This window comes from Sebastes fasciatus, chromosome 6, assembly GCF_043250625.1.
Source record: "Sebastes fasciatus isolate fSebFas1 chromosome 6, fSebFas1.pri, whole genome shotgun sequence".
NCBI lineage: Eukaryota > Metazoa > Chordata > Actinopteri > Perciformes > Sebastidae > Sebastes > Sebastes fasciatus.
In genome coordinates, this window is record NC_133800.1 from 35,892,556 (window position 1) to 35,910,324 (window position 17,769).

At 41.5% G+C, this 17,769-nt stretch overlaps 1 protein-coding gene across 1 annotated transcript; it reads left to right on the forward strand.

The window, feature by feature from the left end:
• LOC141769970 (natterin-3-like) lies at positions 1-3,224 on the forward strand. The gene is made up of 3 exons (XM_074639524.1): positions 1-141; positions 478-541; positions 1,795-3,224. The coding sequence occupies exons 1-3, from the start codon at positions 139-141 to the stop codon at positions 2,907-2,909; spliced, it is 1,182 nt and encodes a 393-aa protein (XP_074495625.1). The 5' UTR covers positions 1-138; the 3' UTR covers positions 2,910-3,224.
• Positions 3,225-17,769: the final 14,545 nt, after the last annotated feature.

Below are 17,769 nucleotides of genomic sequence, written 5' to 3' on the forward strand. Positions count from 1 at the left end.
CTTATTGATTTCTACTTCTACCCCAATCTTTAATGGTCAAAGTCGAAGCCCAGACAAAGTGAGAGTGCATATTTGTTTTTGATTCAGCAGTAAGGCAGTTATATAACCCTGGAAACGTTGGACTGGTTTTTAAATCTGATGGTGAGTATTTCTCATTCATTTGAAAATTTGAACTTTTAATAGTAGAAAGTTAACTTAATGAAGAAATTTACTGCCACTCACCTAATTAAAAGCAATCATTTCCACACTAACTTGAAATTTGAAGTATCTCAAATTCATGAACAGACAATTCAATGATCACAGTCGTGTTTTTCTGTGCTCATGTTCTTTAAAAACAAACACTTTGAGACTTTGAGCTGTGTCAGTAGCTCAACATTTGATGTTCTAATATTTTCACCAAGGCTGGATTTTAAGATTGGTTTAATGCTACAAACTGGTGGGAAGTAACAGAGATTTTGTTCTGTGTTTCTTCATCAGATGAAGCTGTCAGTGTTGCTGCTGTTGACCCTGCCGTCTCTGTCCTCAGCCATTCTAAACAGCGGTGAGAACAACACTGAACCAGGCAAACTGAAACTGCCATTACTGTATGACTTTTCATGTTGCTATTTCTTTTCCAAGTGTCCTCTTAAAATGGGATGAGGATAGAAATTGCTTTTACACAAAATGTAGAGAGCATTGGCTGCCAATTAGACTGTTGTCAGGCTATTAGATAGGCATTATCAGTTGCTATAAGCACCATAGATGTGGATCAATAGGGGCCTACTACACGTATTAGTAGGTTTTATTGTCTATTCACATGATAGATCACCGAAAGAAGGTATAAAAAAACATGACAGCGACCTCTAGCAACCATAGTAATTATGACAGGAGCCGAAGTGAAAGTCAGGCGCTGTTGTCTTTGTGTTTGTAGTTATTTTAACCCAAATTACAATGTTTTTCCCTAAACTTAACTAAGTTTTTTTTTTTTACCTTAACCTAAAGAAGTTGTAGTTTTGTTGCTTAAACCTAAATAAGTTGTAGTGTTATTGCCTAAAGATAAAGAAGAAGTTGTAGTTTTATTGCTTGTACATAAATAAGTTTTAGTTCTACTGCCTAAACCTAAAGAAGTTGTATATTTATTGCTTGATCATAAATAAGTTGTAGTTTTATTGTCTAAACATAAAGAAGTTGTAGTTTTATTTTTTAAACATAAAGTTGTAGTTGTATTGCCTAAACCTAAAGAAGTTGTAGTTGTGTTGCCTAAACCTAAAGAAGTTGTAATTTTGTTGCCTAAACCTAAAAAAGTTGTAGTTTTATTGCTTAAACATACAAAAGTTGTAGTTTTATTACCTAGACCTGAAGAAGTTGTAGTTTTGTTGCCTCAACCTAACTGCTTTTTTGTTTGTTTGCCTGAACCTAAAGAAGCTGTAGTTGTATTGCCTGAAGTTGTAGTTGTATTGCCTAAACCTAAAGAAGTTGTAGTTTTGTTGCTTAAACATTAATAAGTTGTAGTTTTATTGCCTAAACCTAAAGAAGTTGTAGTTTTATTGCCTAAACCTAAAGAAGTTGTAGTTTTATTGCCTTAATAATAAATTGCCAGTTTGGCTACTACTCAAACTGACAATTTGATAAGTGATTTAAAAATAATTTCGACATAAATGTTTTACTTTTTGCTCTCCATTGGCCAGTTCCCCCCCCCCCTATTAAGCATTTATTCCAGACTTTCAAAAATCTGTAGGAATACATTGATTGATTACTGATGTCATTTGGTTTATATTTAAACATTGTGTCTATTTGTGCCTTTCTTTTCTACAGTCCTGTTACTGGACCCAAGTCTGGAGGACAGGGTTCCTAACATCACTGCTAACGAATCAACAAATCAAGCTCTTCAAACTCCTGCTGAGATTGAAAACAAGCTGGACCGGTCTTCCTCGTTCAACTTGGATCAAACCAACCTGGAATGGCAGATCTTTAACAGCTCTCTTCCCAAGGGAGCAATTTCAATCTACAACAAATATGTTGGACGGTTCGACTATGTTTGCCAATTTTGGTGCATGGCCGGCTTCTACAACCCTAACATAGGTCCTTACTGCTTCTACACCGCTGATGGGAAAGAGTATTTTAGCTTATTTTGGCCCTTTGAGATCCTGGTGAACAAAGACAACTTTGAGTTTATGGAATGGAAAGATGGCTCCTACGGTTCAGTGCCTCCGAATTCAGTCAAGACTTGCATTGGCGAAGTATACGTTGGGAAGAACGAGTATGGTCTTGGAAAGGTGGATGTTAAAGATAAGGTCTTCTACCTTCCCTGGAAAGGCTCTGAGTATTGGTACAAAACCTACCAGGTCCTGACCTTTAACAAAGATATATACACCGAGGACATATTTGATGTTAAGTATAAGACTGATGGGGTTAAAATCATTGAATATCCTCCAGAGACCATGGACAAGTCTTCCATTACCAACCATGAGAGCCAGTCAGTGACAGGGACAGCCACCCTCTCAAAGACAACTCAAGTGGAGCACAGATGGGACACCAGCTTTTCCATCACACTGGGCGTCAAGACTACCATCACTGCTGGAATCCCCTCAATTTTCTCTACAGGTATCGAGTTTAGCGCGGAGACAACTGTCCAGTTCACCAAGGGCACCACTTATACTGAGTCGGTCACCCACACTGTTTCCGTTGAGTGCACAGTTCCATCAAACTACTCCTGCAGTTTCAGTATGGTAGCATATAAGTACGGGGCAGACATCCCTTACACTGCACGCCTCAGCCGCACCTACAGCAACGGGGAGACCACATGGACGTCCATCTCGGGGACCTACAATAGTGTCCAAATGGGAGAAATCAAGGCTGTGGTGGATCGCTGTGAACCTGTACCTGATCCCACCCCCGTCCCTGAAAGAATGATGGAAGAGGCTCCATGAGATAGTCTACAGTATGTGACATATTGTATATTGGATACCCGTAACATTGCACTGAAAAGCTAAAAAAAAAACTTGCTTTTATGTTTTATATGCAATAAAACTACTTGGCATTTAACTATTTCTTTAGTTTTCAACGAATTGTTTTCCAAGTAACAATTGAAATTTATGAAAAATTAGCATTTAATATTTCATAGTTACATGTAAAAAAAAACTGATATGCAAACTAAATCTGTGTCACAATCACTCAAATATTCAATCAGCATGCATGTTACAGACAGGAACAGCAGCATGACAAATAAAAGAACTACGGATAAATGGGCCAACACTTTATTTCTTGCTTCTGTGTTGTTAAATGTCACTTGCAATGGTAGATAGTAACACGTTCTCTTTTGCATCATACATACCAATAACATGATGGATACACATGAGACATAAGGTCACACTTTCAAAAGCATGATTATAATAGGAATTTCCCTCACAGCATATATGAAATCCGTTTTTGTTCTTCTTGTTGAGTCATTTTGAAGTTACGTTAGTGACGTGTTTTCCGTAGATATGCTACGTGGTTTACGTACATATTTTACTTAGTTTGCGTACTTATTTTAAGCCCAACCATGATGTTTTTCCTTAACCTGAGTTGTTTTGTTGCCACACGTCATGTCCTTGAAAGGTCGTGCTATTGATACGCCTGATACGGTTCAGATTTACTTTTACATACAAACATTATATATCCCAATAACATGATGGATACACATGATACATAAGGTCACACTTTCAAAAGCATGATTATAATAGGAATTTCCCTCACAGCATAAATTAAAGCAGCTTTTGTTCTTCTCTATGGAAAACAGGACATAATGTATGTTGACATGTACTGGGTACATTAATATATATACAAGGCAGTAGTTTGGCACACAGTTTTTTTAATTCTTTTTGTGTTACGCATGGTAAATTCAGCCCGGGTCACACCAAATGGCGAATGAATGACGCGTTAATTCGGAATAATTTCGCACGCTGTTCTTGCTTTTGGCGTGTCATTTGTACACCATGTAGTTTGTACTGACTGCGATGTAAACGGCTCTCTGTCAATATGCTATTAATATCGGCCTCCTGGATGAAAGCCTTGTGTTTGTTGGACCCAATCACCTCCCCTCCCGCCCGGTGTGTCTTTTCGCTCTTTAAACTACATCACCACACTCCCGGCGCCCTTTCCCTGAGTGTTTAATATTGACGCAGATGGGTTTACATTGTAGTTAAAAGGTATAATATGCAACAATTTGCTAAAAAAAAAAACAATGTGTAGACTGATACAAAAAATCATCCATCTCGTTCATCACTTATGACCCTCTAGAAGTGTGTGGTGTTGGTCTGTTTCTGCAGAGACCCGGCAGCCCTCTGCCTGGATTTTCTAATAACACCGGGCTGTGTGTGCAGCCCATTCAGATGGTCAAATATGGCTGCTTTGTCACACCCATCGGCTTCTGATATATTCATCCATGGTCAGAAGTCCCCCTTTAGAGCTGTCAGATACAAAGCTGCCATACTTGACGGATGAGAACAGGTTTGTTTCATCGCTGTGAGGTCCTCTGTCGTGTGCTGCTATCGGTGGGTTAGTTTGACTGAGGCGCACACACACAGACACACACACACACACACACACACACACACACACACACACACACACACGGAGCAGACAGTCTGCATTCATTCAAAATCTGGTAACTCGGCACCTTCCCCGCAGCGTTGTGTGGAGGTGTTAGGAGTTAGTTGTGTGTTTATTTGTGCTTTAGAACGTAACCCCCGTGACACAATCCAAAAGTAATGTTTTATTTCTCTGATTCAAGGAGGATTGGCCAACATTGTTTTGTTCATTCTGGGCTACTGTAGAAACATGGCGGACTCAGTGGACCCATATTTATTAATATTATATTGCACATCTGCCAATAGATCCCCCTAAATGTTACACACTGTTCCTTTAAAGATCATTCTTGATGTCGAGGGTGGGATGGGGTTCCTAACTCAAAAGTCCAGTCAGCTTTTTTTGGGGTTAGATCTTAGTCCCTAAATTCTGTTGTTGTAGGTCTAACATTGAATAACCTGTAAAGACACCTGTGGTGAACCTTAGTGGCATAAAGGAGCTTCATACTTGGCCACCATTTCTGTTTGGTTGAAATGTAGCTATCAGGACGCTATTTACATTCACAGGCAGCAGAGGGCAGCAACAGACTGATAGAGAAACCAGGTTTTGGACATTGGATTCAGTCTATTCACTGACATTTTGTTCAATAGGATATATACACTCACCGGCCACTTTATTAGGCACACCTGTTCAATTGCTTGTTAACACAAATAGCTAATCAGCCAATCACATGGCAGCAACTCAATGCATTACGTCATCTAGAGGTGGTGAAGACGACTTGCTGAAGTTCAAACCGAGCATCAGAACGGGGAAGAAAGGGGATTTAGGTGACTTTGAACGTGGCATGGTTGTTGGTGCCAGACGGGCTGGTCTGAGTATTAAACTGCTGATCTACTGGGATTTTCACGCACAACCATCTCTAGGGTTTACAGAGAATGGTCCCAACAAGAGAACAGATCCAGTGAGCGGTGGTTGTGTGGACGGAAATGCCTTGTTGATGTCAGAGGTCAGAGGAGAATGGGCAGAGTGGTTGGAGATGATAGAAAGGCAACAGTAACTCAAATAACCACTCGTTACAACCAAGGTATGCAGAATACCATCTCTTGAAGCAGATGGGCTACAGCAGCAGAAGACCACCCGGTACTAGCAAGGTGTACCTAATAAAGTGGCCGGTGAGTGTATATATACACATATACATATACTGTATAGATAGGTGTATACCTGTACTAAATCTAACTTTATCTATTTCTGTTTACAGTTTTTATAGTTAATCATTTAGACCAAAATAAATATCAATTAATGAATCAATGAAGATGGTTTTATGTAAAACATTGTTTGTCACATTCACCTACAATGGACGTTCAAATTAAGTATTTATTCGACAGCTTTGAATGTGAATGACTGAATCAGACACGCAAACTCACAACAACAAAAAAACGATCACTTAAATAACTAAGTATTTCATGTGAGAAATATTGGGTTACTGATTATTACAGCAATTTAATGAAACTGCACTAAATCACAAAATGTTTGTCTTAGGAGTTTTAATTCACCAAAAGTAAAACCATCCAGTGGTCGGTCATGGTGCAGGTAGGTAACACACTGAGTGTTGTTCCAGTGAAATGGTTTCATCCAGCAGTTTTACTGCAGCTCTCACTGGCACTTAACCAGAGATAAATAAAACATAGTCTCCATCTATCTATATCTCCCTGTCTCTTTGTCTCACACACATACTGTATACACTCACAGCTCGGCTGTTTCTACCTGATAACACTACATTCCCTCTCTTCCATCGCCTCTCTGCTTTCAGCTGCTCCATAGAGCATAAGACGGCTCCTTTATTAGCACGACGTGTGAATACTTGTATCAGGATAAAGAATAAGAAAGCAATAGAGACAGTAAAATAACACATTTACTCAAGTACAAATTCAAGGTACTTGTACTTTACGCTACTGTATACTTCTACTCCAGGACATAGAGGTAAATATTGTACTTTTTACTCCACTATCTGAAAGCTTTATTAGTGTTTCATCCCTTTCCTGTGCAGGGAAAACCACGTATCTCCAGATGTGTTAATGTTGAATGTTTGTGATGAACTGAAGGATGAAGGGAAAATCCTCCTCGTCCTTCTTCAGCTAAATAAAGTCTTTAAAAAGCCTCTTGGATCAGCTGGAAAAGCTGAAAACAGGCTGTTTCCGACTTTTTAGAGATACGTGGTTCTCAAAGGACAGAGATGCTACAAATATATGATGATCTTATAGACCATGATGCATTGCTGTAGATTAAACTAGCCAACATGATATGAAGGAGTTAAAATGCAACATACAAGATGTGAAATGTGAGCGACCATACACATAACGACATGTTGTGATGTTGTAGTGTGAGTAGAGCAACGATTTGGCCAAAACAGCAACAACACCACACACTAACAGATTCATTCATCAACAACAAAAATCCCCACTAAAAATAAAACTAGTTTAAACTAGAATGGCACTCGGAGAGCGCAGACCTCCGCCAAGGTGCGTGACTTTAAAAACAGATCCCAGCTCACAGCTGGCGGTACCGTGAGGTGGTCGGCTTGTTATTAACACGGTGTGTTTCCGTGTAACGTATCGGCGGATGCCTCTCTCATTCAGCAGCCTTGTTATGTCTGTATGACGTTACACTACGTTGTCTCTCATCCCGTCAGCTACCGCTTTGTTCTTTCTCACCGCGGACGGCCAGCAGCTCCCGCACACACATCCACACACGTATCTCTCTGCTCTCAGAAGGAGGCGGGGTCACGTGTCATCAACGCATCATCAGTCACACTGCGCATGCGTTATACCCTGTGGTCTTAATGCTCAGGCTGCCAAAATGTAATGGATTGTTCTTTGATCCAAACTCTACCCCTCCAAAAAGTTTCTTCTAAATCCATTGCGAACTTTTGGAGTAATCCTGCTAACAGACAGACAGACAGACAGACCAACCAACGCCGGTGAAACATAACCTCTTTCCAAGGCCCTTGGCCAAGGTAACAAACATGGCGGACAACGGGCATGAAGAATTAGCGATGCCACAGAAATCTAACAAACACTGATAAATCAGGGAGAAATGTATCTGTAAAAACAATTTGTAAAAGGTCAAAAGTCATGCCCTGTGCGCTCTGCAGAGCAAGGCGGCGTCACGGCAGCAGATTTTGCAGACTATAGAAGTCCCACAGAAGGTCAGAGGCGGGGGAGCGAGCGGCATGAGTTTTAGGCGAGCCTGCACTTTGCGCTGCCCTTGAGGCCCCCCCCCCCGTCAGGCTTCATTTCGGCTGAGTGAGCTGTTCTGTTTTAGGCCGGTTGGATAGATGGCTGCCTGCGCTCAGGGTGACAGCAATCGGCCACACAGCTCATTAAAGGCAGCTCGACTAGCAGGCCGTGCCTGTTTTAATGAGATACTGACAGTAACGAGCAGCTTCCTGCCTCAAGCTGCTGTTCTCTGACTTTAACTTATTATCTGTCACTCACATGAAGACAGAAAGCATACGGCCAAGGCACTACATGCTTTGTATGCTTTTGTATACATGCTCAATATGTTCAAAAGATGTCCCCAAAATATATTTTAAATACCAGTAATAGTATAGCTGTAATATACACTGCTCAAAAAAATGAAGGGAATACTTCATCATTACACTATAACACCAAGTCAGTTAAACTTCAGGGATATCAATCTGTCCATTTAGGAAGCACAAGTGATTGTGAATCACTTTCAGCTGCTTTGGTGCAAATGAAAGTGACAACAGGTGCGATGGAGAGGCAACAGCAAGACAACCCCCAGACAGGGAATGGTTTTGCAGGTGGTGGCCACAGACAGCTGCTCTCTCCTCATCCGTCCTGACTGATTCTTCTCTAGTTCTGTGTTCTGCTAGTGTCCTTGTCACTACTTGTAGCATGAGGCGGTACCTGCAGCCCAATCAGGCTGCACAGGTAGTCCAGCTCCTCCAGGATGGCACATCCATACGTGCGGTTGCAAGAAGGTTTGCTGTGTCTCCAAGCACAGTCTCAAGAGCATGGAGGAGATATCAGGAGACCGGCCGTTACCCCAGGAGGGCTGGACGGGGCCGTAGAAGGGCATCAACCCAGCAGCAGGACCGGTATCTGCTCCTTTGTGTGAGGAGGAACAGGAGGAGCACTGCCAGAGCCCTACAGAATGACCTCCAGCAGGCTACTGGTGTGCATGTTTCTGACCAAACTGTCAGAAACAGACTCCATGAGGGTGGCATGAGGTCCCGACGTCCTCCAGTGGGACCTGTGCTCACAGCCCAGCAGCACCGTGCAGCTCCATCGGCATTCGTCAGAGAACGCCAGAATTAGCAGGTCCGTCATTGGCGCCCCGTTCTCTTCACAGATGAGAGCAGGTTCACACTGAGCACATGTGACAAGCGTGAAAGAGTCTGGAGACGCCGTGGTGAACGTTATGCTGCCTGTAACATCATCCAGCAGGAGAACGGGGCGCCAATGGCGGACCTGCCAATTCTGGTGTTCTCTGGCGAATGCCAATCGAGCCATGTAACCTCATGGTTGGTCCAGTGATGTGTGATTGGTGGAGGCTGTTGAGAGGCTAAACTCAGGGCTACAAAACGATGAGCGATGAACCTTCTGTCAGCAAAGCAACGGCTTCCCAAAGAGCTTTTCTGGCATCGTCGTCCTCTGTGTTGTACATGTGTTGGCTTGTGATCATGTGTGGCCTCTGTGGGATGTGAGTCATGTAGAGCTTGTATCTCCTCTAACATGCTAATTTAACATCTAAACAAGCAGCCTGAAGCACTGTGGTGGCTGAATTGAGTGCATGCTGCGGCCTCTTTCTTATTTCCTCTCTCACACAAACACACTACAGTTTGTTTAGTCAGTAGGTGAGGACCTCAGTCAGCCATAGAACATTCCCACACAGTAATATATGATCAACACAGTCGACCAGAAAAAATGCTGGCATTGGACGTTTCTGCAAACCACAGATACGTTGAATGGCGACGTTTTGAACCCAAAATATCACGCTTGGAGAAAAGACAATTGTCCATATAACGTCTGTCATGCCTAAATACAAGGTGCAAATTCTTAGTATCAATACAACCGATTATTTACCTTGCGAAACGATTTTAGATCGATATACGTCCCCCGTGAAGGACAACTTGCCGAGTACCTATCGATGTAGTTGGATCGTAGGAATATAAATCAATACATGGATGTAGTAGATGAATCACTCCTATTTGTAAGTGTTACAGTATAAAACAGTGAATCCTCTTCTCTATAACAGGTACATTATGTTTCCTGCCGTGCAGAGCTGAATCGGTTCCAGCCTGGCGAGGTGCGGATTGCATTTGTGCCTGTGGTCGCACGCCCAGCCGAGCACACATGGACGATAAGCGCTCATTGTCATATCAGAGGAGTGAAGCTGCCGTGTTCGCCATGAAAAATGCACGGGCTTTATCTTTGAGCGCATTTGCGATTCAGAGCCTCATCTTGTCTGGCATCTCACAGCAGCATGACGGCGTCGGCCTCTCTCTGTGTGTGTATACATGGTAACTGGAACCTGAGGGCCACAAGCACTTTCCACTTAGCAACCGATGAGTCCATTAAGGGCCGTTAGTCCTGTCAAAGTGACGGAAAACGTGCTGCTCTGGATCGGCTAAAGGTAATCTCACATGTATGTATGTATATTAAACTTAAAGGAGCAATATGTAGCACTGACAGCTAGCGTTTTAAAATGTTTAACTGCAGTCCAAATTTAAATTATTGGATCCGTGGCCCGTCTGCTCGGCCGGTGTGACCGGTAGCGTCTTTAAGCATCACGGCGTTAGTCCTTTATTGGGGACTTTCGTGCTCCGTACATGTCAAGCTGACAGCTGTAACCAACACCTGATGCTCTGCTACCAACAGAACACCTCCTTTGCTCCAGCCGCTCCATCAGACTACGTCTGGCTCTAAGTCTCTGCCTGGACTTTACTTTAATCTCCGGGTTGTGAACGGTCTCCTTTGCTGCTACCGCTCCCTGTCAGGCCTTCCTGTGTCTTCCGTGACCCGTCCGGCTCGTGAAAGTAATGAATGCTGACCCGCTGCCCCCCCCCCCATCCCCTCCGGGCCAGATCTGCCCACTCTTTCTCTGCGTGCCCTCTGATTCATCTGCTCGCCTCACGCTGATGTTTATGTCACCGGCTATGCTAATATCCGGAACAATATGCTAATAAGAGGACAATGAATATTCATTAGCTCGTTGGAATACATTCAGGATGACAGTTGGGGAGCTGAGACTCGATGTCATTGGAGGAAAGGTATACGACTAATAAAACTTTGTGACAGTCTAAACTTCCTGTCACTGGGTGACCTGAGGCAGATAATGAGGTTGCTGGTTTGATTTCCAGAGAGTCTGGTGAGTAAGCAGAAAGATGTCAAGATGCTGAAGTGCCTTAAACCTGCATTCTTTCTAACAGCCAGCAGGGGGTGATTCTCTGGTTGTATAGAAGTCTATGAGGAAATGAGCTTCTACTTCTCTCTTGATTTATTCCCTCAGTAAACATTGTAAACATGAGTTTATGGTCTCAATCGCTAGTTTCAAGTCTACGACCAAAAAAACCCCAAAAAGCCAATCTCGAGGCTTCAAAACCGTAGTCCACAAACCAATAGGTGACGGCACGGTGACTACGTCCACTTCTTATATACAGTCAATGGTCAAGACCCCTCATCAAAGGTTTCATATTTAATAGAGAATAAAGTCATAACTTTATGAGAAAAAAAATAAAATAACCCGTAAAATGACTACTGTAGGAGCTAAGTCTACTGCTGTAGCTGCTGAGGTGATTAGCCCTGGACTGATGCGCTTTTCGCTGTAGATGTTACCTTCTGTTACATGTTGTGCTGTACAAAACTGATCCTCAGACCGCTCATTAGTTTCGGAGTAACCGTTCATTTATTCGGGATAGTGTAGTAAAGAAGCAAGTCCGTTACCATAGCAACAAGTAAACAACAACAACAACACGGCAAACAATTCAGCGTCCCTGCGTTCAAAAACCCTTTGCCCTTCCGGGCTAAACCCTGACGCCAACAACACACTTCCTTACCTATATACCCGTGGCTGGGTCAGTCAATTAATACAGTGCCACCTAGTTTCACCAAAAGTGAATTACACCACAACCTCAGTATGTCAGCATCATGTTTTGGCTCTACTATAACTACTATATTATGACTTTATTCTCGAGATCTCAGATTTTTTTTTTTTCCTCAATGTGGCTCTAATACTCCGTCGTACCGTCGTACCATAGACCTACAACAATGATAAATAAAAATGAAAATGTAAACAAAAAACAGTTATTCATTTCCATTTTTATAAATCCACAGGGAGCCACTAGAGGAGCTGAAGAGCTGCATGTGGCTCCGGAGCCGCAGGTTGCAGACCCCTGGTCTAGCGCCACCAGCAGGTCGAACCCTTTCACTTATCCTGTGAGCTAACATCTAACAGACGGATTGGCACCCAATTTTGAGTGAAATGTTTCCAACAACTATCGGATGGATTGTCATGAAATTTGGTCAAAACATTTATGTTCCCCTTCAGGATGAATTCTAGCAACTTTGGTAAACCCTTTTCATCTAGCGCCGCACCACCAGGTCAACATTTGAATGAGTCCAATACTTTGGTTTATGACCAAATACCTGCAGAACTACTGACATTCCCATCAGCCTCAGCTGGATTTTGATTTTAATGCTAATTAGCAAATATCTGCATGCTAACATGCTAAACTAAGATGATGGTGAATATGGTAAATATTATACCAGAAAAATGTATTTGTTTTAAAAGGAGCAGTTCAAACTGATTTACACTTAAAGTTTATGACCTTTTAAAAGTTATTGTGTCCCCTGGTGCGAGACAACATTGTTCACTGCAGTTTACAGTAAAAATAAAACAAGCATTGCCTTTAAAAATAACAAAATAAAATATGTGTGTAAAGAATTGGTTTTCTAATCTCTGAAGTTTTTATTTAAATTTCCTTAAAATTCCTTTTTCAAATAAAATAAAATAAAATAAAAATAATGAGCCCTAAATATGTTGTACTCAGCTCACAGTGTGGATGTGTTCGTCGGTACGTAAAACACGGCGTTGCTGATAAAGAGCAGAAAGTTGTTTCTTTGACCTTCAGTTTTATGCACACTTTGTTAAAGTGATCTCACAGGGGGGGTTTTTTTCACCTGGACCTCATCTGCATATCTTAATATCCTGACCTTGGCTGTGACAAAGATTTGAAGGTTCATGAGAACCTTGAGAATAAGTTTTCTCAGGATGTTTACTGTCATCAGCTCTGCCCACAGACTAAGAGAGGTCACTTTGCAAGTCATTTATATACCTGCTGGGGTAACGATTAACCAGCTGTGGACACCTAAGGTCTTGATTTCAACATAGAAATACTTCATCTAGAATCACATCAAAGACATACAAAACTAGAAGTGCACTCAAAGAGCGCAGCCCTCCGCCAAGGCCGTTTCCATAACTTAAAAATAATGCCTGTATCCGCCCCGTGATTCGGATCCGCTCCAACTTTTATTGGGTTCTTAGTGGGCCAATGCTGCACCCTTCCTCCCAGTTTCACTCAAATCAGGCCAGGAGTTTTCCTATAAACGTGCTGACAAACGGACAAACAAACCAAACCGAAAACACAACCTCCTTACAGGAGATAATAAGCTTCTTTTAACCAAATTAAAGAGTAGAAGGAAGCAATAGACGGACGATTAACTTATCATTAGAAATCAATAAGTAAACCAACATTGCAAAACATTCAATGATGAACCAATCATCAAATTACAGCAAAAAAAAGAAAAGATAAAGTTTCACCAATTGTTTTTATTTTTTATAAAAAAGTGTCTTAAATCAAAAGCAAGCTGTCAGAATCACAATCATTTCATTTGACACAATAATTCGCAAGGCATTTTGCGTGCAATAAGAACGCCGTTCTTGCTTTTGCCGTGTCATGTGTACGCCATCTAGACTGTACTGTCCGTGTAAATACATTCCAGAGCTAGTGACGTAGAATAAAAAGTTAGGAAGACTGCTGATGGCGGGCGGAGAGGTGGACGGGTCCAACAAACACAGGACTTTCAACCAGGAGACCGGTTAGTCACGTCTTTGATGTGTTTTCCATACTTATGTTACGATGCTTCCGTACATATTTTACTTAGTTCACGTACTTATTTTAAGCCCAACCATGATGTTTTTCCTAAACCTAAGTTGCTGAGAGGCGCTGAATAACGGCGCTATTTTTACGAGTTAGGAGTGAGAACGGGTTGGGTATGTCCTTGTAATATCGTGATTTTTTATACGCCTTCCCATGAGATCTGGTTAAAAATGTTGACCAGGGAGTCTGCAAAAGTTCACAGTATGAAGTATAAAGAATATGTGCAATGTGCAGAGATAATAGTCCAAAAACATGTGCACGAATGTGACGTATTGAAACAGATGTAGAGACTGAACGTTAAGGTCCACATGGTCTCTTCCTTTTCATTCATCAAGCACTGCAGCAGAAACTCTAAACTTTCTCCTCTAGTTTCTAGTAAATTTGTTAAATATGTAAATATGTTTGTCACAGTTTATCGTTTCATAGTTTGATCTCATGTATTTTAATTGATGGTTTTAGACGGATTATAGGTTATTTTTTAGGTGCCTTTTGGGTAGTCGTGAGATGATCAACAAATTAGGAAAATTATATGTATGTTTTAAGACATTTATCTTTGCATTTTTTTTCTTGTAAATTACTGAATAATCTTTACCTTTCTTTTTCAAATAAAAAAATCTGAGATGGTAAAATCACTATTTGCTTGAAGTGCTTTGATGACGGGTCACGAGTTGACTTTGTGTTGTTGTTTTTATGGTGACAAGCCAAAAGAGGAACGGTGGTCATCCACCAGGAAAGCATGAACATACGCGGGTGTTCCTGACTGCTGGCTCGGGTTTTAGATGCACTATTTCTATGTTGGCCTTAATGACGTGAGTGTCCTCACCTGTCCTCGTTACTCCTGCAGCTGCACATGCCAGCTGTAAAACGTGACGAGGACGGGCCTGTTCAGATGTTGTTTTTTATCCTAACAAATAAATAAAAATAAATAAATGAATAAATAAATAAAAATGAATAAATAAATCAGAGACCTTGGTTTATCCTGTTGGATTGTTTCACAACTCATCAACCAGGTTTTCACTAAAACAAATGAAGAGATTTTGTTTCAGTAGAAGAAGTACGTTTGGACCGTCTCCTGCAGCGTCAGTGGGACAGAAGAAGGTGGAGATGGCATAAAGCGAGACGAGGACGGCGGTTGCTCTCAGGCTGCATATCCAATAAAAGCCTTTTTCATACAGAGATGCTCTCCACGCGCTTCAGTGGAGACGAGCTGCTGGAATATTGTTTGAAAAAGCCTTTTTTTCTTTTTGTAAAAGTGGGGTCAGAGCGTCAGAGAGACGACCAAAACCATCAAATAGAAATCTTTGTGTTTCATTATTAATAAAGCTGTTGGCGCTGCAGGAGGGAGGGTGTGGGGGGGGGGGGGGTGGTTGATATGTTGTTCTGGCTTGGACAGACAAAACTCTGAATATTACAGCACATATTTTTATGATACTGCCAATAAATCTGTTAAATCATGATTATGGACAAATAATTGATTATAAAATCACATTTATTCTGTGTCATGCGACTAGTACGTTGAGTTAAATAAAAAAAAACACTGCTACACATTGTGCAACGGCAACAATTCAGGTTAGGTTCACACGTGAATTTCAGTAATAACCTGAAGTTAGTTTCATCTCAGCAATGTGGGGGTTTTTTTGGAGGGGGGGAGAAGCTGTCTCATTGTTGAAATGTTTCTCATCTTATCTTGTAATTCATGTTTACTCTTTAAAAAATACATGCAGGAGCACTTATCTGTTCTCTTACATCAGCATTTGGTTTGTGCACAAACTAGTTACCATTTCACTCAGGATACATGAAAAATGTAAATCGAGATGATATAGAAGATTTCAGTGTTTTCGTGCATCACATGGTGCCTTTCAATGTGGTCGTGTTTACCGTGTTCACCAGTAGAATCCATACGATGCCCCTCCCTCTTGTCGTATTCACGACCTCGTACGGGTAAAGTTTCTGAAAGCTCAGAGTTCACGACTTGTGACGTGTTTGGTGCATAATAAGTTAATTTATCGTAATTTTACTCGTTTTTCTTCATAATTTTATAATATTTCAGAGGAAAATGTTGATATTCCCAACGGTCATAATGCCTTTGCATTTCCTGCATTATGTTACCCGCTTGCTAACTTGCTAAATCGTTAGCCTCTGTGGCTTCTAGATGTCGACGGTAACTTTAATATCGCCGTTGCTTAGCAGCGGTTGTTGTCACGACTTCACCATGTCGCAAACACGAGCTCATGAGTTTCATTTGAAGGCACCAACATTATCTATATGGACATGAAGCTACAAGATAAACTGTTGGGTAATTAGATTAGATTGAACTTTACTGTCATTGCACAGAGCACAAGTACAACCAAATGCAGTCTTGCATCTAACCAGAGTGCAAACTAGCAAAGTACTGATTAAGACAATATATACAAGTGAGGATATGTGTGGTGTATACTGTATACAAACAGTTTATACAGATTGCAGTTGCATATGTTATATTCTGATTAATAACAAGTATAAGTTGTATACAGATTAAATATTGTATACAAAATGTTGTATAGGAGTATTATGAAGACTAAATTACATATACAGATGGAGTTATATTTATATCTATACACAGAGAGGTTATGTACATAGAGCTATATGCGTATGGGACTAAGTGAATATATATAAGATGAATATTAGAAAATGAGCTGAAGCAGACTCCAGATGTTGCCTTTACTAAATGAATAAAAAGAAGTGAGTGATCAAACACTTTGCATGTTGTATTTTCAAAGAAATACCAGTGTAGAAGTTGTTTATTTTAGTGAAGAGAATGATTATTTCTGTGGTACTGTATCTTCAGTAATACCACGTGAATGTATAAAGAGTGAGATTTAATATTAAAAGGGATGAAAAATGAGCAAAAGACTCGATATTTGACAAGAACTTTACAAAAAAACTCATGGAAATGTTCTGCAGGCTGACCTGTCAGCTAAACGCCGACTAAGCTAACAGCCTGAGGCGGTTTTTTAAATTATATTACACACCTTTAACCACTGGAGACAAATCAAACAAAGTAAGAACAGAAGCTTGTGTCTGGAGACAAGAGGGGGACTACGGGTTCTTTCCTGTGTTTTGTCTGAAGATGAGGGCCTGTTTGTGCAGCGCTCAGGACCAGGATCAGGTTTGAGCGGATCCAGACTCCGACCTCCGCTGCCCGGGCCGGCCCGGCCGATGACGCAGGAAGATGCATCGCGGGCCGTAACATGAGGATAACTCTATATATTCTATAAACATTGGGGTTTGGTGGGAAAGCCAGGGGAGGGCTAATTCGGCGGATCACGCTAACATCACATTTCCCCTCGCCCGTGGTGTTTTTAAGGAGACCCGGCTAAGCCTTGTAGTTCACCACAACACTGAGGGGCCTTCAGACCGCAGCGGGTCGCCGTCCAGGAGTCTGACCTTTCACAGACAACCTGCAGCAGGCTGATGAAATGATAATAAAGCTGCCTTCCCCTCAGACAGGTCAGAGGCACCTCTCACACTGGAATCCCTAGACTAAATAAGAGGTGAAACAGTAGACACCTGTAAGCTGTACGGGCCGGATCGAAAGAGGAAGTCTGCTCTGACGTTCACACAGCCGGAGGAGACGTCCAGCAAACACTTAGAGGAGTTCAGACGACATCCACGGCCGTCGAGAGCTTCAGTTAGTCAAATCTGGACTTTAATAGCTTCCTAGTATCAACTCAAAACTGGTTTTAAAGACCTGAGGTGTTAACAAAGACCTGAATGTGAAGCTACAGCCAGCAGCTGTTAGCTTAGCTTAGCACAAAGACTGTAAGCATGGCTCTGGCCAAAGGTAACATCTGACAACCAGAACCTCTAAAGGCCTTTTTGCACCAAGTCTGTATTTGTCGCAAGTTTGAAAATAAATACAACCTCACGTTGTGCCAGTCACGTTTACACGTCGACTCTGAAACTTCCGTCCGTCATTAAAGTAAGTTTTCAGAACCGGTTCAATTTTCTGCGTTTTTTCCGCATCCATCAAAAGGCAAAAGAGGGTTGTTTGACCA